Raw genomic sequence first — 18,706 nt, forward strand, 5'->3', positions numbered from 1 at the left:
ACCGTAGAGTTGGGGCCACACGCGAAGCCGTCGGTGGGGCGCCCAGGACTCGGAGGTCCCGGGACGCGCGGAGAGTAGCCCTGGAGACGTGAGGACGGGCGCAGGTGGCGGCCGGAGGAGAGGCTGACTGCAGCGCAGATTGGGTCAGGCACTTGTGAGGGCAGCCCCCGAGGGCCGTCCCAGAGGCCCCCGCGCCGCCGGGGTCCTAACCGGCCGCACCGCCTTCCGCTGCACGTGCCTGCGGAGAGATGCCCAAGTCCAAGCGCGACAAGAAAGGTGGGCAAAGGGGCGTGGGGACGCAGGGGAGCCCCGCTGGCTGGGTGCCGGCTGCGATGGGGGCTGGAGGACCTGTGGGGGCGCGGAGTGGGACACCCAGGCCTTCTCAGGGAGCTTCGCTGCTGGTGGCGCGGGAGCACTTGGGGACGGGGAGCCTCCCAGGGCGCTGGAGCCTGGCTGGGGCAGCGGAGCGGAGACCGTGTTACCGGCTCGAGCGCCGGGAAACGGCTTCTGAGCGCCCAGCTGCGCCCGGTCTCTCCCTGGTCCACCTTTTCCACCGCAGCCCACCTCCCTTCGTTGTCCGCGCTGTCCCCACCCTGGCCGCCTCTCCCTTCCTTCAGCACGTTACTTGCCCTCGCATCTGGTTCTGTACTGGCAGCTCCTATGGCCCGGCCTGCTTATGACCCAGTCTTCCTACGGCTGACGTTCTCACTTGTCAGTTCATATGGCACCTCCTAAGCGAGCATCCCGACCATGGGGGCCTCTCTCACCCCGGCTGTTTGGCACATTCACTCAACAGATATTTAGGGGCCTGGCACTCTGTAGGCATAGGATACAGCAAGGAAGGCCTACAGCCCTCATTGAGCTTAGCATTATAGTCATGGGAAGTATGTCTCTCCCCATTATACCAAAAACCGAATAACTAATGTCAGATAGTGATGAGTCCCGTGGAGTAAAAGTGAGAGAAACAGGTGATGTAGTTTTGTGTACGGTGACCAGAGAAGGTCTCTGATGAGGTGGCAAATGAGCAGAAACCTGAAGAAAGGAAGAGAACTACCCACGGAGTTACCTGGATAATGGCTTTCCAAGGAGAGGAAACAACAGTCAAACACTGACTGACAGGAGGGCGTGTTCGACATGTCCTGGGACAAGAGGCCAGTGTGGCTGGAGCAGAGGGGGTAGGAGGAGTGGGCACAGTGAGCAGGGCTTCTTAGACCTTTGCAAGGAATTGCCTTTCAAATCCGGATGAAATGTGCAGCCGTTTGAGAGAGAGCCCGAACAGAGAAATGACGTAGTTTAACTTTACTTTTAAAAGGCTACCCTAGTTGCCTTGTTGAGAATGGACTGGGTAGTTGGAGGCAAGGATGGAAGCTGCAAGACCAGCAGTAATCCAAGACAGGATGAGGTTGGCTTCGTCCACAGCTGTAGCAGCGGAGGTGATAGAAAATGGATCGTTGTGCTGTTTGCCCTCCTGTGCTGCACTTGCCCTGGCCGGTGGGGTTGCCTTTCTGTGTGTATGCCTTGTGAAGAGGCACTAAGTCCCAGGCAGGATCAACAAGAGGCACCCTGGGCTTCGCATCTGATGTCTTCTAAGTGTTTGTGGGTTCTGTGAGGGGAGCCACGATGAGACCTGGCAAATGCCAAACCCTTCCTGGTAAGCGACCATTTGGGGCGCAGCTGTTGCTACAATAGGGGTGCTTTCCTCTCCCCAAAGTGGCATTGCTACATCCATGGGTTCAGACTGCAAAAGATGTAGCAGAGGAGGTCAGTGATGAGCTCCCGGACTTAATTCATTCCACAGCAGAGGCCAGCCATAGATGGTCTCTCTGCACCATGGCCAAGAGCCAAAAGGGACCTGCCTCAGCCAGCAGGCTGGGTCTGCCACTGAAAGCACTCCGTGAGCAGGAAGAAGACCCACCCACACCGCAGTACGGAATTCTAGGTTAAACTAAGAGGAGTGAAGGAATATCTAGTTTGTCTGCAGAACAGGAAATGTATCAGCGGGTCTCCAGGGTCCGGAACGACAGAAAGCAGCGCTCTGAGGACCCTGGGAATAGCCTGGCTGCCTCTCCCCAGACTGGTTTGGTCCAGACGATACTGGAGGTGAGAAAAAATGAGTCTCCGGGACACCCAGCTTGTCTCTCATCGTGTCTCCTTTTTCTTTTTTGTATTAGTTTCCTTAACCAAAACTGCTAAGAAAGGCTTGGAACTCAAACAGAACCTGATAGAAGAGGTAAGACCTTGTTCTTTTTATTTTTCCAGACCTTGTGTTTGGTTTAGAAATGTGGGTATAGGACGGTACATTGAGGAAACGTTCTGTTTAAAAGGAGGAAAGGAAAGGCTGGTCCCGCCCTTTTGCTCCAGTGGCAGCACCAATAAAAATCTCAGAGTGATGATTTCCAGCTTTGACTGAGCTCTTACTCTGCCCTGCATGGGGCTGTGTTCCACCTGTATCATTCCACTTCATCCTTCATAGGAGTTGACGCTGTCACTGTTTTGCGCTTGTGTAACTGAAGCTTACAGAGATTTGTTAGCCTGCCTGATGTCAAAAAACTGGGAGTTGTCAGGCGTGGGTAAATGCACCAACTCACTGTGCACTGCTCCGGGGCTGCAGGCAGGGTCAAAGGGGTGTCTACTTAGCTGCGGCCAGCAATGTGGAGAGAGCAGGGTGGTGAGGGAAGTGGCCACAGGTAAGTCAGAAACCTGGGAAGACCGTGGGATCTTGGCCCATGGCTCAGCTTCCCCGACACTTTGAGGTCACGCCTGCTCTGCTCAGGGACCCTGGCTCCGAGGCCTCCGGTTCTGAACTTCCGGTCGTAAGGGACCTGGAGCATATTCTTCCCCATCGGAGGCCGGAGTGTTGCCCAACCCGTGGTGCCCCTTGAACGTCAGAGCCCCATGAATTATTCCACAGCTTCGGAAATGTGTGGACACGTACAAGTACCTGTTCATCTTCTCCGTGGCCAACATGAGGAACAGCAAGTTGAAGGACATCCGGAACGCCTGGAAGCACAGCCGGTGAGCAGGCAGCGGGCAGGCCTGTTTGAGTGTGGAAAGGGCCACGCTGCTCAGTCAAAGCCCAGAGGCAGTTACTGACTCTTGGTTACCGAGTGACACAGATGGCATCTGAAGGACAAAGTGCCATGCCGCCACTGGAGGGCACTTTTTAACACATTGTATGCGGGAAACGTATTTATACGTTTTACGTATTTATCCGTTCTACCAGTGTAGTAGAGCACGGGACACGTATTAATATGTTTTTTATAGACTAGCGGTAGAATGCGGGTAACGTATAAATACGTAAACTAAAGTTATCGTAATTTTACTGAACATTGCCATTTGCGCAAAAAATTAGCAAAAATGGCCCACGCCACCTGTTAGCGCGCGATAAAAACTACCCGCAAACAATGTTAACTGTGATAGCTGGTTTTGCACTGAACTTCTTGGGGGGCTGGACTTGGTCATTGCTCAGGGAATGTTTGAGCATTGACCCCCTCCAGGAAAAGGGGCTCCCTTACCCCTGGGGTCTAGTCTTTTTAGGAACACCCTGTCAGTTTTGGGTCAGGATGTGCTCTGGGATGCCACAGGACCCAACAGTAGGCTGTACAAGCCATGTGGCGAGTACCTGTCCTTGGGCTGGAATGATGACAGTGCGATTGATGATTCTGGTCTTCTGTTGCTGCACCAGCACTGGTTCAGACCATTAACGGGCCTCTTCCATACATTCAGACGGGGAGGGCAGATATCCACATAAATAATATTCAGAGTAGGCTGGTGGGCATATTGTGAATGTCGGGCCGATAGGCAGGAAACAGTGAACTGGAGACAGTGGCAGGGCTCCATGGAAGAAGTGGGACTCTGACCATACCTCCAGCTACAAAGCAGGGGTAGAGCTGGTTTGCACTTAACTGAGGGGAGGGTTGGGCAGGCCACTTCCTTCACAGACCTCCTCTCTCTGTAGGATGTTCTTTGGCAAAAACAAAGTGATGATGGTGGCCTTAGGTCGAAGCCCAGCTGATGAGTACAAAGACAACCTACATCAGGTGAGTCTCAGGCCCTCACCCGGAGGGGCCAAAGCTGGCATCTCTCCTGCTGCTCTCACATGAAATGCATCCCAGCCGGCTGGCTCAGGAAAGCAAGGTCTGGCTTAAAGCTCTGGCTTCCTTTAACCTCGATCCAGCTGTGACCATCAAAAATGCCTCCAGATATTGCCAAATGTGGGGAGCAGGGGTGAAAATTGTCCCGTCTAAAACCACTGCTCTAATGTGACCCGACCTACCCCCTTTTGTTCTTTAGGTCAGCAAGAAGTTGAGGGGTGAAGTTGGTCTCCTTTTCACCAATCGCACTAAGGAGGAAGTGAATGAGTGAGTGTTTTTGAGGCGTGGTGGGGACGAGAAAGGTTGGTGAGGACTCTGGGGAAGGAATAATCCAGGGACTTTGTACAGGGGAGACAGCAGCTGGTTCCTGGAAGCCATTACCAAGTCTTTATTCCTAGCACTGACTTCAGGTGGGCGGGTGGGCCAGTCAGGAACCTCCCCTCCAACCCTTTTCACTCCCCTAAGGTGGTTCACGAAATTTGCGGAAATGGACTATGCCCGAGCTGGAAACAAAGCGACGTTCACCGTGAGCCTGGACCCGGGGCCCCTGGAGCAGTTCCCGCACTCCATGGAGCCACAGCTGAGGCAGCTCGGCCTGCCCACCGCCCTCAAGAAGGGTACGGGAGGCCCCTGGAGCTGAAGGGTCACAGCTGAGTGGCCAAGAGCACAGGCCCCCAAACCTGACAGGCGCCCGCTCCTCCCCTTCCTGGCTGAGCCGGTTATTCCTACCAGCTTCCATTTTCTCGTGAGAAAGTGGGGCTGAGTGTCTGCCTCCGGGTTGAGGTGGATGTGGACAGGAACTTACAGCCAGTACACAGCACTCAGGAGACAATGGGGGAGGCAGTCACTTCTCCCTAAAAGCTGCTGAACACCGATTAATCCGTGCCCCTGTGGGTGCTGCATTGGTGGGGGGACAGGTGGCCATGCAGATTTCCTCCCAACTCTGGGCAGCAGACAGAAAGCTCTGCCAGAAGTAACTGCTTGCCCCCCCTCTGCAGGTGTGGTGACCCTGCTGTCCGACTACGAGGTGTGCAAGGAGGGCGACGTGCTGACCCCAGAGCAGGCCCGCGTCCTGGTGAGTCCGGCCTGGCCCGCCCAGCAGCCTGCAGACCATGGCGGGAGGGACCAGAGAGATTCCTGATCACACCCGCTCCTCCTGACTCGGTTCCTTTGTCTCCTGCAGAAGCTTTTCGGGTATGAGATGGCTGAATTCAAGGTGACCATCAAATACATGTGGGATGCACAGTCCGGAAGGTTCCAACAGATGGGAGATGACTTGCCAGAGAGCGCGTCCGAGTCGGCAGAAGAATCAGAGGAAGATGACGACTGCTGATGGGCACGTGGGACTGAGGGCCTCCCAGCCGTGCCAGGTGTCATCTTGACCACACTGGACTGGCGCCGCCCCTCTTGGGGGAGCAGCTGTTTGTTTTGCTGTGATGAAGATGAGAGGGCAATAGGGACAGACTGTTTCCCTACAAAGAGTAACTGTCTGCAGGGTGTCTCCCTGTAGATGGCAAAGGAACTTTTCTCAGAAAAACAGGCCTTTGGGTTTGGACTTTTGTTCGGATTCCTAGGGTTCCTTTTGTTCATCACCTGAGTCAGCTTCCAGCACTAGTTCCTGCGAGACTTCTGGGCACAGGAGAGCAGCCTTGGGGCTTCTCTTCCCTGGCCCTCAGTGCCCTTGCCTGAAACGGGTTTGCTGAGAAAATGGGGCACCTTGGCCCACGCTGGCATGGCTCAGTTAGTTGAGCATCGTCCCATGCACCGAGAGGTTGCTGGTTCCATTCCCAGTCAGGGCACATGCCCAGGTCGTCGGCTCAGTCCCCAGTAGGGGGCAGGCAAGAGGCAGCTGATCTGTTTCTCATTGATGTTTCTCTCCATGCCCCTTCCTCTAAAATCAATAAAAACGTTTTATAAAAAGAAAAGCAGGCACCTTGGCCACTCTTCCTACCCCTACACACACTCTCCCAAACCAGAGCTGACAGCTTCTGGAGGACCAGATGACAGGCTTTAGCTAGGACCAGAGTAAAGCCCCTGGGGAAATCGAGAGTGTTAATGTTCCACAGCTTCCTGGGAGGTCTTCTTGGTGGTGACTCTAACGATAGGGTTTTGCCCAAATTGTTCTATTTGTAAATGACTCCGTGAGGCCATTTCTGAATGAGAGAAAACCTACTTCAGGTTCAATGGCCATTTATTGTGTGTGGAAGGGCCACCTCCAGTCCCTCCTGAGAGAGGTCAGGCTACAGTCAGCGCAGGAGGCTGGGGAGGCCTTCCCACTGCCGCTGCCCTTCAATGGAGAGTCCCTACTCCTGCGCCCTTCTCCCCAGCCCTTGGGAAGACAGGAAGGGCCGCTGGCAGCAGAAGAAACAAGCTCACAGGTTTTTTCGGGCCTGGGCTACCCGTCAAGTGCCTGCTTTATTCCGATAGGAAACGCTGGAGCAACTCATGGCCCCAGCCTTTACACTTTGTGAAGGCAACTGGGAGGATTCCAAGAAAATAGACATTTGTGAACAGATGCTGAGAAAAGAACCGGCTAAATAGGCAGCTTAAGGCCAGGGTGAGAGAACGAAAGGTGACAGGCGTCGTGGACCCTCCGCCACCTCCAGCCAGGACAAGGCCTAACGGAAGTAGTTGGGACATTCATGGGCAACCAGGTGCCAGGCTTGATCAAAGGCCTGCACAACAGCTGGCTCCAGGGGCCCTTGTTCGGTGGCTGCCAGGTTCTGTTCCAGCTGCTCCAGGCTGGACATGCCCAGGATGACCGCATCCCTGTGCGTACCCTGGAAGGGGAGATGGACAGACATCAACACACTGGTACACCATGCTGCAGTCATGCACACCGCCAGCCCTGCCCCTGCTGGATTTGGGTCTGATGTCTGTTTGTACCTTCTGTTACTCCAGAAAAAACTTACCTTGCCTTCAAACAGTTCGGAAGCCCTGCCTCCAGCCTCAGCAGACAGACCTAAGTTCAGAGCCTCTGCACTCAGCAGCTGGGTAAACCTGGGTTACTTACTTGACCTCTCTGGACTTCAGGCTTCCTGAACTTCGCAGAATGATTGTGGGAATTAAAAGTTTGTGAAGTACTTTGCTTCAGGCCTGGCACTTAACAGGTGCTCAGTAAAGGGAGCCAGGCAATGCCCCAGCTGGGGGAGGGGAAACAGCAGGGAGAGGACAACCCCACCAGGGACAGAGCTGGACGCTGCAGAGCCGACAGCCAAGGATGGAATAAATGCTAATGGTTAAGAAAGGTAGGTCTCAGATGTTCATGTCCAGTCATGTGTAGCCGTGGGACCCTGGTCAAGTGAAATAGCCTCTGAGCCAGTTTCCTCAATAAAATTGGGATTATGTTGCCCTGTTGCCCTGCCTGAGTGGCTCAATAGATTGGAGCATCATCCAGTACACGAAAGGGCTGCAGGTTCAATTCCTGGCCAGGGCACATACCTAGGTTGCAGGTTTGATGCCCAGTCACATACCAGAGGCAACCAATCAATGTTTCTCAAATCAATGTTTTTCTCTCTCCACTCCACCCATCTCCCTTCCTCTCTTAAAAGAAAAAAAAAAAAATCAGTCTTCGAGTGAGGATTAAAAAGTAAAAATAAAATTAGGATTATACCTAATGAGGCCAACAGTATTCGTGACAGGGCACTAAAGGAACTTAAGAACAAGATTACCACCCAAAAGAACTGGGCCATGGAGAAATTTCAGAGGAAGCAAAGGAGTAATAAGTCACCAAATAACTGTGTCGCCCTCTCCCTTCTTCCATCCCTCCCCCCTCCCCCACCCCTCCAACAAAGGGAAAACAGAAGCAGAGCCTCCTGGGATGGCTGGGTTACCTGGAGCTGTGAGTGGTGGTACATCCATTGCAAGGCAGCTGAAGTCATGCTAGGGGCACTGCTGCCATATGCAGCCTGCAGGGCCTTCTCCACCAGGGCAATGGCCTTGAAGTGGTGCTCCTTCCAGAAGCTGGGCAGGTGAGAGGGGTGGCACAGAGGTCAGTAGCATGGGGTCAGTCACACTGGGGGCCACAGGCAAAGAGCCAACCAGGGCAGCTGTGCTCACCCCAACCCCACAACATGGGGTCTGGGGGGGAAGGGGGCAGTGTCCTTTTTAGCAGTGGGTCTCCTGCCTTATTAGACAGCAGAACCACTCAGGATGTGGCTCCCTCACCAGAGACCTTCACAACGTCTTTATTTCTAAGAACACAAAGCCTGCCCACACTTTCCCAGTGGAGCAAAGGTAGCCGGTGCAAAGGGCAGGCCCCAGGCCTCCTGAGCCTCAATCCAGGGCTCTTTCCTTCCCTCTTGGCAGGTGATGAGCATTTCCCAGGAACAGCTGTGGCTTGTAAGACCACCTGGTATTAAGGCCAGGGATCCTCATTTCCTCGCAGAGGTCCCAAGAAAACAAGAAGCCCCACAGAGGGTTTGGTAATTCCTGCAGGAATCCAGACACATAGGTCCAGGCAAGGGATGGCCTGGAGCCCACAGGAAAGCAACCTAGAACTTCTCCACTCACATATCAGGACAACAGCCCCACCCCCAAACCCCTGACACAGACTTCTCCAGCTCACCGATCCCTGTAGATCTCAGACCAGCTATTTCCAAAGAAGCGGCCCACAGGCTGTTTCCCGTCCTTGTCCTCATACTTGTACTTGCCGGTCAGCAGGCCCCCTGTGGGAAGGCTGCAGTCAGATCCCCTGACCTGCCTTGTTCCCAGAGGCTCTTCTGGACTGGACTGGGGTAGGGACACCAGGAAGGATGGAAGACACAGCCCAGCCTCTTGTCAAACACCTCCCTGCCCCCCAGCACCAGGAATGCCCACCCACCCCAGGAGGAGCCTTGTCCCCACAACAGCCCGTACCTGCCAAAGGGTTGTAGGCGTAGAACCTCAGTCCAAAGTGCCTGAGGCAGGGGAAGAGCTCCGTTTCCACCTGCCGGGTGGTGGCGTTGTACATGCCCTGCAGGGAGAAGGGCCGGCTGGAGAGGGTGCACATGTCAAGGGAAGGGACCCCAGCAACCATCTTTTAAAACCTTCAGTCAAAACCTGCCCAGGCCGAAACCGGTTTGGCTCAGTGGATAGAGCGTCGGCCTGCGGACTGAAGGGTCCCAGGTTCGATTCTGGGCAAGGGCATGTACCTGGGTTTCGGGCACATCCCCAGTAGGAGATGCGCAGGAGGCAGCTGATCGATGTTTCTCTCTCATCGATGTTTCTAACTCTCTATCTCTATCCCTTCCTCTCTGTAAAAAATCAATAAAAATAAAAAAAAATAAAAAAAATAAAAACCTGCCCAGGACTTCAGCAATGATTTCCCAGATCATGAGTGGTGGTAGGGGATGGGGAGACAGTGTTCGGCCCCAGGAATGGAAACTAGACTAGAGCTATCATTCCATAAATATCTGTGGGCACCAACTTTGGGAGGGACACTGGGCTTCCAAACACGAGTAAGTCCAGCAAATCTCTGTCCCCAAGAGATGTTAGAGGCGAGTTAAAGACACAGAGAGGAGACAGATGATCACAACAAAGGCGGATTCCATGATTATGGCAGGTGCTCACTGAACGTATGATGATTAGGTCTGGAGATTAGAGGCCCCTCGGGGGCATCAGGAAAGAGCACTTCTACCAGGGCGAAGGGGGAGGAGTGTTCCGGGCTGACGTGCAGAGCGAGGAAGCAGGAAGGATGGGACCAAGGTATTCACGTAGGCAGAAAGGGGAGCCAGGGCCAGAGCGAGCAGGTACCGGCTGGCCAGGCTGAGGAGCTTGCACGTCATCCTGAGGGCACCTGGGGTTCATATGCAGGCTGTGAGCAGGGGAATGGATGCTATGGAGAGGGCATGGGGTCAGTCAGAGGGGCCAAGAGAAGTCGGGATCAGCAGGAGCTCTGGAGACCGAGGCCTCTGCAGACCTGCCCCGCACCTGGTACACAGTGGGAAGGATCCAGCCGTTGCTCTTGCAGAGGGTACAGATCTCAGCCACCTCCCAGGCTGCATAGTTGGAGAGGCCAAGCTCCACAAACTTGCCCTGCAGGGGAGAGGTGGTGGTCAGAACCCAACACATTCCAGGAGACCAGGAAGAGAAGACCACAGTGAAGACCCTAGGAGTGACCCTTTGGGACAGCCCTGGAGCCTCCACTCTCCTGGGTAATGACAGGCCAAAGAGGGAGCAGCAGACCTCCTCCCGGAGCTCGGGGTGCCACCCTCACCTCCTGGTGAAGCTGGTGGCAGGCACGTAGCGTTTCTTCCACGGGAGTGCCATGGTCAGGCGCATGCAGGTAGAAGAGGTCCACCTGGGAGCATTGCAATCGCTTCAGTGATGTCTCCAGCTGGGACCGGAGACTGTCAGGCTTCAGGGACTTCCCATCCCAGGGATTGGCCTTAGTGGCAATTTTCACTTTGGGGGAGAATAGTTGAGAGACTTATTATAACCACTTACTAGCCATGTGACCCTGGCTAAATTATTTAAGTTCCCTGAGCCTCGATTCTATAATCTGTAAAATAGTCATGATAATGGCGCTGTCTTCATTGGGAGATCATGAGGATGAACTACATGATCTTACATGTAAGTTCTCAATGTTCACTGCTGCTATAATAACTACTAGAGGCCCGGTGCCCGAATTCGTGCACGGGTGGGGTCCCTTGGGCTGGTGGGCGATCAGGGCCAATTGGGGCCATCTAACCAGTCCTGATTGGGGCCAGGAGGGACCATGGGAGGTTGGCCTGCTGCAGGGGGTTGGCTGTGGGAGCGCACTGACCACCAGGGGGCAGCTCCTGCATTGAGCTTCTGCCCCTTGGTGGTCAGTGCGGTCCTTCAGTCACTTAGGCTTTTGTATATATAGATTATTAGACATCAAACTGCTGGCTGTGCCAAGCCTGGCACTGGAGGCTGAGTGCACAGAGATGAACTAAACACACTCGATCTCTACCCTCAAGGAGCTCAGAGTCTAGAACAGTGGTTCTCAACCTTCCTAATGCCGCGACCCTTTAATACAGTTCCTCATGTTGTGATGACCCCCAATTTTATTGTTACAAATTGAACATAATTAAAGCATAGTGATTAATCACAAAAACAATATGTAATTATATATGTGTTTTCCGATGGTCTTAGGCGACCCCTGTGAAAGGGTCATGTGACCACCAAAGGGGTCGCGACCCACAGGTTGAGAACCGCTGGTCTAGAAGGTGAGATTACAATACGGTAAATACACAGAAAAGCACCAGTGCCCAAGGAGCCCAGAGAAGGGGTATGTGGTCAGCCTGGGACTGCCAGGGAAGGCTTCCCCGGGGGCTAACACCCAAGCTGAGTCTCCCAGGATGAGTCACAGTCAACAAGGGCTGGGAAGCACATTCCAGAAGGTGGGAACACAGGCAAAATCAAACACAAGGCAATACAGTATGTGAAGGGCCATCCTTGGCAATTCTGAGTTACAAGAACATAAACTCCAGGCATGGAGCAATGGGACAAGAGAGAAGAGAAAGGGCACGGGCCTAATCCCAAAGGGTTTTCTCAGATACCATCATCCAAAGTCGGTGTGTGTTCTGCACTCTGGCTGCAGTAAAGAGAAAAAACTCAAGGGGGCAGCCCTGGAAATATGAAGACAGGTAAAGAGGCTGCTGGGAGAATTCAGGGAAGAGATGCATCTGCCTGAACATGAGCGCTGGCAGAGATCAATTTGAGAGACAGGTAGAAGGCAAAATGAGCAGAAGGCAATTATAGTTTCCCTTCCCCTTCCAGACTCATGGACGCAGGCACACCCCACACCCACTATAGAGACACAGTCCCCGTGAGAACGAGATAGTGCTCTGCCACGCAAGCAGCGTGGAGATGCTATGAAGAATGCTGGCTGTCTGGACTGGTGAGTGGATGCAGTCTGCACTTTTCATACTTGCCAAAGGCAACTCAGCAGTTCAGAGGGAAGTCATCAGACCACTGCGCATGAGGCAACAAGTCCCAATTCTCCATTCCCCTGCAAGTGTAGTGTGAACTTTGCCTCAGATCCAACCTGAGGACTTTGGTCCAGTGAGCCTGGCCTCAAAGAAGGAGCAGAGAAGGATTGGAAGAGAAACACCAATTCAGAAACAAAACCTTCATTATCAGTGAGAGGCAGCCAGGTGAACTAGAAAGTGCGGGCCTGCGACACGTTCTCATTCGGTTCCTCCAGACCAGTGGTTCTCAACCTTCTGGCCCTTTAAATACAGTTCCTCATGTTGTGACCCAACCATAAAATTATTTTCGTTGCTACTTCATAACTGTAATGTTGCTACTGTTATGAATCGTAATGTAAATATCTGATATGCAGGATGGTCCTAGGCGACCCCTGTGAAAGGGTCGTTCGACCGCCAAAAGGGTCGCGACCCACAGGTTGAGAACCGCTGCTCCAGACCCACCAAGCCATGAATCTAAGGACCCAGAAAAAAGCCCCACAAGGGCTGGGAAAGAAGAGCCTGCAGGGGGGTGGGGGTGGGGGTAAGAAGGCAAAGTGTGGCAGTGTTAGGGGCAAAAACAGAATATTGGTGACTAGATATAGTTATGTGGACAAAAGGGGCCACATGCTAACCCGACAAGCTCCGGGAAGGCCTGCATGGCGGTCTTGCAAACTCTAAGGCCTAAAGTAACCACAAGGATGGTCTGAAATTAAACTGTAACTAAAAGCAGTTATGGTAGGTGGTTCCGTCGTAGGCTGGTATCTTCCCTGACAAGGTCAATCTTTACCTTAACTGAGCCTATCGTCTTTTTGCATCTAGGATAACATACCCTTGAAATGTCTGGGTAACTTGTAACTTCCCTTTTTCCCAGACCCCTCAGGGCACAACCAAATGCCCTGAGCGCCAAGACAGATGCCACAAATTCCTTCATCGTTATTATCATATTCATTGTTGCCTGTTAACTATCCTGTACCCACCTAAGTAAAAGAAGTACTGTCTTATCATTTTACTTTTTATTCAGTCCCAGAGTTGTCGTCCCCCCCCACACACACCCCGCCCTCCGCCCCCTTTGCTTTCTCCCACCTCTCTAATCTATCACCAATGGACTTCATGGAACCCACGTACGTCTCCTCCTCTGAATGTAATGTATAAAAACAAGGGGAAAAAACACCATTCTCCAGAGCATTATCCCAACCCGCTGAGATTCTGCTTCCCAGCAACTGTCAACAGTTTGGCTCAAACTCACAAAAATTCTTTACAGGTTTGAATGTGTTTACATTGTCATAAGAAATACTAGAGACAGAACCTGGCTCAAGAACCTAGCGAGAGAACATGGCAAGAGAACATGGCAAGAACTTGGCTGGAGATCCTGGCTAGAGAATCTGGCTGGAGAACCTAGAGAGAGAACCTGGCTGTAGAACCTGGCTAGAGAGAACCCAACCATGCTGATCAACTAAACCCTGTATCCGTGTCATTCCTTCTTCGCCGACTCCGTCCACACCTTTGGGAACCCCTGGACCTGCTGGGGCTGGACCCCAGCATAACACTATCCTATCTAATAATAGAGAAATGTGGTAATTAACCGTAACTTTGCTACCCTTCCCATTGGCTAATCAGCAAGATATGCAAATTAACTGCCAACCAAGATGGCGGCCGGCAGCCAGGCAGCTGAAGAAAACAGGAGGCTTGCTTGCTCCGGTGATGGAGGAAGCCAAGGTTCCTCGCCTGCCACTGCCGGCCTCTGAGCTTGCACTCTGAAACAATGTTGCAATTATAGAACCTAAACAAACCCCAGAAACCTTTCAGCCGTCAGAGCTGGAGCGAGCAGGACCGCAACAGTGTTACAATTATAGAACCCAAACAAACCCAGATCCCTGCTTTCATCAACCAAGGTCTCAGAGCTGGAGCTGAGCCTCAGAGCTAAAGCCAGCTCTCAGTTCCAGTGACAGCCATAGAAGGTAAATAAATCCCAGAATTAAAAAAAAAAAAAGAAAAAAAGGAAAGATTGGGAGCTTCAGTCACCTGCCAGCCTGAAAAAGGCCCTCAGCCCCTCACCCAGACTGGCCAGGCACCCCAGTGGGGACCCCACCCTAAAGGGGGTGTGGGCAGCCTCATCCCCTCATCCAGGCTGGCCAGGCACCCAAGCAGGACCCCTACCCTGATCCGGGACACCCTTCAGGGCAAACCAGCCGGCCCCCACCCATGCACCAGGCCTCTATCCTATATAGTAAAAGGGTAATATGCAAACTGACCCTAACAGCAGAAGAACTGGGAATGACTGGTCACTATGACACACACTGCCCACCAGGGGGCAGACTCTCAATGCAGGAGCTGCCCTCTGGTGGTCAGGTTGCTCTCACATGGGAGGAGTTCTGCTCAGCCACAAGCCAGGCTGATGGCTGCCAGTACAGTAGTGGTGGTGGGAGCCTCTCCTGACTCCTCAGCAGCACTAAGGATGTCCGACTGCAGTTTAGGTCTGCTCCCCTCTGGCAAGTGGACATCCCCCGAGGGCTGCCAGAGGGATGTCTGATTGCCATCGTAGGCCCAATCCCCCAGGGAGGGGTCCCAGACTGCGAGAGGGCACAGGCCGGGCTGAGGGACGCCCCCTCCCCCCCAAGTGCACAAATTTTTGTGCACCGGGCCTCTAGTATAATAATAATAATTATTTTTTAAATGAAAATTAAGTTTCTCTAAGGAAAAAAATAGAAATATTAGAGGCCCGGTGCACAAAAATTTGTGCACTCGGGGAGGGGGGGTCCCTCAGCCCGGCCTGTGCCCTCTCGCAGTCTGGGACCCCTTGGGGGATGACCACCTGCTGGCTTAGGCCTGCTCCCCAGGGGATTGGGCCTAAGATGGCAATCAGACATCCCTCTGGCAGCCCTGCAGCCCTTGGGGGATGTCCACTTGCCAGCGGGGAGCAGACCTAAGCTGCAGTCGGACATCCTTAGCACTGCTGAGGAGGCAGGAGAGGCTCCCACCACCACCGCTGTACTGGCAGCCATCAGCCTAGCTTGTGGCTGAACAGAGCTCCTCCATGTGAGAGCACCCTGACCACCAGAGGGCAGCTCCTGCATTGAGCGTCTGCCCCCTGGTGGGCAGTGTGTGTCATAGTGACTAGTCATTCCCAGTCTTTCTGCTGTTAGGGTCAGTTTGCATATTACCCTTTTACTATATAGGATAGAGGCCTGGTGCACAGGTGGGGGCCGGCTGGTTTGCCCTGAAGGATGTCCCGGATTAGGGTGGAAGTCCCGCTGGGGTGCCTGGCCAGCCTGGGTGAGGGGCTAATGGCTGTTTGCTGCTGGTCACACCCCCTTCAAGGTGGGGGTCCCCAATGGGGTGCCTGGCCAGCCTGGATGAGGGGATGATGGCTATTTTCAGGCTGGCCAAGCTGGCCTGAAGCTCCCAGCTTCTCCTTTATTTCTTTTTTTTTATTATTCTGGGATTTATTTACCTTCTATAATTGAAACTTTGTTGCTGCTCCAGCTCAGAGGCCACGGCCTGCTGAAAGCAGGTATATGGGGTTTGTTTAGGTTCTATAATTGCAACTTTGTTGCTTATAGTGGAGCTCAGAGCCAGGCTGCGGCAGGCGGGGAAGCTTGGCTTCCTCCATCACTGGAGCAAGCAAGCTTCCTGCTCGCTTCAGCTGCATGGCTGCCGGCCGCCATCTTGGTTGGGTTAATTTGCATATCCTGCTGATTAGCCAATGGGAAGCGTAGCAGAGGTATGGTCAATTACCATGTTTGTCTATTATTAGATTAGAGTAGTCATACTCTGTTAACCAGATTAAAGAAAGCACATTCTAACCTGGCTGGTAGTTGTATACCCCTGGGACCCAGGAGTCACAGTCACCCTTGGACCTGGGAGTCAACTTTGGAATTTGGGCCATTCTCATTCAAGAACTGCCTATTATCATAGAAAGATGAACAACCTTGTTGCCTAAACAAGAGAGTCCCACCCCAGCCCTCATTACCTACTTCCCCATGCCTGTAACTTCTACTTCCCCATGTAATCTTTGTCCTACCCAATATAAGCAGCTGGCTTATAAGGGGTTGCAGAGAAGATTTTTATGGACGACCTACTGCTCACCCATACTGTGCGCAGTATTGGAATAAATGCTCATATGATTCAACCCTGTCTCTGCTGAATTGGCTCAAGTAGTGACAGGCAGCCCGGACCCCTTAGTTGTCCGGTTACAGCAATATTAGCTAGCGTTTACCGGGCCCCACTATATGCCAGGCATTGTACTAGTCACTTTTTTTTTTTAAGGTATATATTTTTTTAATATTTTATTGATTTTTTTATAGAGAAGAAGGGAGAAGGACAGAGTTAGAAACATCGATGAGAGAGATTGATCAGCTGCCTCCCGCACGCCTCCCACTGGGGACGCGCCCGCAACCAAAGCACATGCCCTCGACCGGAATCGAACCTGGGACCCTCCAGTCCGCAGGCAGACGCTCTATCCACTGAGCCAAACCGGTCCGGCTCTACTAGTTACTTTTAATGGCATTGGGCTAATGAGGGACAGTCTGTCCCTCCACAGACACACACTTCCCCCTTTCAAGCTACACCTGCCTGCTGGCCATCCTTCTGCTATAGGCACCTCTTACCAGCATGAGAGAGGTGTTCCCGGTACCTGACAGCCCCCTGACTAGGGGGAGAGGACTGCCCCCAACCTTGATTCTTGTCTTTTCATAGAGATGAATTGATATGAAAAACCCTGACTGTGTTGTGAAAAGCCAATTTATTAAAGTAATTAAGGCAGTATCCTTATTGAAAAAAGCAAAAGGAAAGTAAGCAAACCTATACATTTGGCTTATGAAGCACAGACAGCCTCTCAGTTAATCTGAAGAGCAAGTTGGGTGGGGGTCCGAGGCATTATACACCCTCCCGTCTACAGGCTGCAAAATTCCTCTGCTGACTATTTTGATAGAGATTAATTCTCGAGGTCCCTTTTTTTACTTTGTTGTGGCCTTCCCAGAATTCATGGAAAGCACCTGGCAATGTAATCTTGCCAAGCCTTGAGATTGCTGGCTTCTCTGCTTAGGGAGTAAAACTGCCCTTTTTCCCTTCCCCCTTTCCCCCTCCCTTTCTGCATTCTCTCATTAAGGAGGTTTTTTAAATCATTTGCTCCGTGTCCTTGGCTGGGAAAGATAATGGTTTGTTAGTTACAAGCTGGCTACAAACTGCCCACAGTTTGGCCTTGTTTTAACTTTCCTGTCTGATTCCCTATCCCTCTCTCTGGCCTGGAATCCTGTAACACCTCCTCACACCAGGCACTTTGCATTTCCAATCCTAGTCTTTGTGCTGTGCCCTCAGCTCTAATGCCCCTTTCTGCCATTCTCTGCCCAGCAAACCACTACTGACCCCTTAAGGCCCAGCCCCAGTGTCCTCTTTGCTTTCCCTAGTGCCGCTCCCTGTTCTGGTGGTCCCCTCCCCTCCTTTCCCCACGGTGCTGCCCCTTCTGGGTTCCCCAGTAATCACTCCCTTCAATCTTCACCACTACACTGAGCTCCCTGGAGGTGTTAGAGTCACTTTCCCTCCTATTACCCGTAACAAAGCCTGGCCTGGGCTATATTACCACCCCCCACCCCCACACCCACCCCGCCCCACACCTCCATCTCTGCTCCCCCAGCCCAGCCTGCAACTGCATCGCTACAGCTCTCCCTGAGAGCGCCAAGGGGACTGCCAACCGAACTGAGCAAAGTCTAGGGGCTGCCAACCGAACTGTGCAAAGTCTAGGATGAGAAAAGGGTGCTGGGGAGCGCCAGGGCGCTGAGGGCAATGGGGAGAGGAGCATGGCAAAGCGCCTGGGGCCTGGTTATGGGCACCTGGCATGACTGCTGGTGTGGACGACACAGCTCTGGAGGCCAATGCCTCGGAGAGGTACCCCAAGAAAGCACAAGGGTAGAAAGCTAAGGGCTAGACCAGATTTGGGGGTTCCCGAGTTGCAACCCCTAAAGAAGGGAAGGGGAAGGAGTTCAGGACAAAGCACTGCCCAGCTGCCGGGGCTATAGTGCACCGGGCCCGAGGAACTGGGATTCAATTCACAGACTTGCAAGGCGGCCAGGGGAGAGGACGAAGCTGTCGGTCCCGACCGCGGTCGGTGCACAGTGGCCCGGGTCTGGCCAGCGTCCGGCACGGGGCAGGGGGCAGTCAGGGGGGCCGGGCGCAGGCACTAGCGTTACCTTTGCAGTCGCCGCCGCCCAGCCCGAGCCCCAGGCCGCCCAGGATGCTCTCGGACTGGCCGTCGCTGTACATGAAGGCCGTGTCCAGCTCCGTGTGGCCGCGCTCCAGGAAGGCGCGCACAGCCGCGGCGCTGGCGGGCGCGTCCATGCGGCGTCCCATCTCCATGGTGCCCAGCACGGTGGCCGGCCGGGCCGGGGCGCCCGAGGCGGGCCGCGGCGGCCGGGACATAGCGGCGGCGCTGCTGACGCTGCGGGGCTGCGGGGACCCGCGGCTCCGAGCGCAGCGAACCGCGGCGCGAGTCACAGCGCGAGATACCGCCCGCAACATGGGGTGCGCGCCTGCGCGCTGGGGCGCCTGGGACCCCGCCCGCCGCAGCGGGGAGGAGCCGGAGGAGGCGGCGGCGCGGGCGCCGGGACGAGGGACCTGGGACCAGGAGCGTCGCGTCCCGCCGCGCACGCTGTGTCCGCCGGCGTCGCCCTGGGGACCGTCCGAAGGCGCGCGGCGCGAGGG

The 18,706-nt window shown here is 53.8% G+C and overlaps 2 protein-coding genes across 2 annotated transcripts; one reads left to right on the forward strand and one right to left on the reverse strand.

Moving 5' to 3' along the window:
- The first annotated feature begins 137 nt into the window (after positions 1 to 137).
- Positions 138 to 6,623, forward strand: MRTO4 (MRT4 homolog, ribosome maturation factor). The gene is made up of 8 exons (XM_036352834.1): positions 138 to 276; positions 2,172 to 2,230; positions 2,912 to 3,015; positions 3,959 to 4,040; positions 4,294 to 4,361; positions 4,560 to 4,711; positions 5,093 to 5,169; positions 5,278 to 6,623. Exons 1-8 carry the CDS (start codon positions 249 to 251, stop codon positions 5,425 to 5,427), a joined length of 720 nt encoding a protein of 239 aa, XP_036208727.1. The 5' UTR covers positions 138 to 248; the 3' UTR covers positions 5,428 to 6,623.
- Positions 6,478 to 18,674, reverse strand: AKR7A2 (aldo-keto reductase family 7 member A2). Its single transcript, XM_036352832.1, has 7 exons — positions 18,196 to 18,674; positions 10,291 to 10,478; positions 10,005 to 10,109; positions 8,952 to 9,048; positions 8,662 to 8,761; positions 7,928 to 8,057; positions 6,478 to 6,874 (listed from the first exon to the last, which is right to left on the reverse strand). The coding sequence occupies exons 1-7, from the start codon at positions 18,521 to 18,523 to the stop codon at positions 6,713 to 6,715; spliced, it is 1,110 nt and encodes a 369-aa protein (XP_036208725.1). The 5' UTR covers positions 18,524 to 18,674; the 3' UTR covers positions 6,478 to 6,712.
- Positions 18,675 to 18,706: the final 32 nt, after the last annotated feature.

Source organism: Myotis myotis, unplaced genomic scaffold (assembly GCF_014108235.1).
Source record: "Myotis myotis isolate mMyoMyo1 unplaced genomic scaffold, mMyoMyo1.p scaffold_m19_p_2, whole genome shotgun sequence".
NCBI lineage: Eukaryota > Metazoa > Chordata > Mammalia > Chiroptera > Vespertilionidae > Myotis > Myotis myotis.

What these genes read in the sequence shown, in the direction of transcription:
- MRTO4 (XM_036352834.1), top strand. Translation starts at nt 249, where the DNA reads ATGCCCAAGTCCAAGCGCGACAAGAAAG. An exon ending in GTCCAAGCGCGACAAGAAAG is followed by an intron (nt 277 to 2,171) that starts GTGGGCAAAGGG and finishes TTTTTGTATTAG; the next exon opens with TTTCCTTAACCAAAACTGCT. An exon ending in ACTAAGGAGGAAGTGAATGA is followed by an intron (nt 4,362 to 4,559) that starts GTGAGTGTTTTT and finishes CACTCCCCTAAG; the next exon opens with GTGGTTCACGAAATTTGCGG.
- AKR7A2 (XM_036352832.1), bottom strand. Translation starts at nt 18,523, where the DNA reads ATGTTGCGGGCGGTATCTCGCGCTGTGACTCGCGCCGCGGTTCGCTGC. An exon ending in CGCCTACAACCCTTTGGCAG is followed by an intron (nt 8,762 to 8,951) that starts GTACGGGCTGTT and finishes GCCTTCCCACAG; the next exon opens with GGGGCCTGCTGACCGGCAAG. An exon ending in ACCACCACTCACAGCTCCAG is followed by an intron (nt 6,875 to 7,927) that starts GTAACCCAGCCA and finishes CTCCCCTTCCAG; the next exon opens with GGTACGCACAGGGATGCGGT.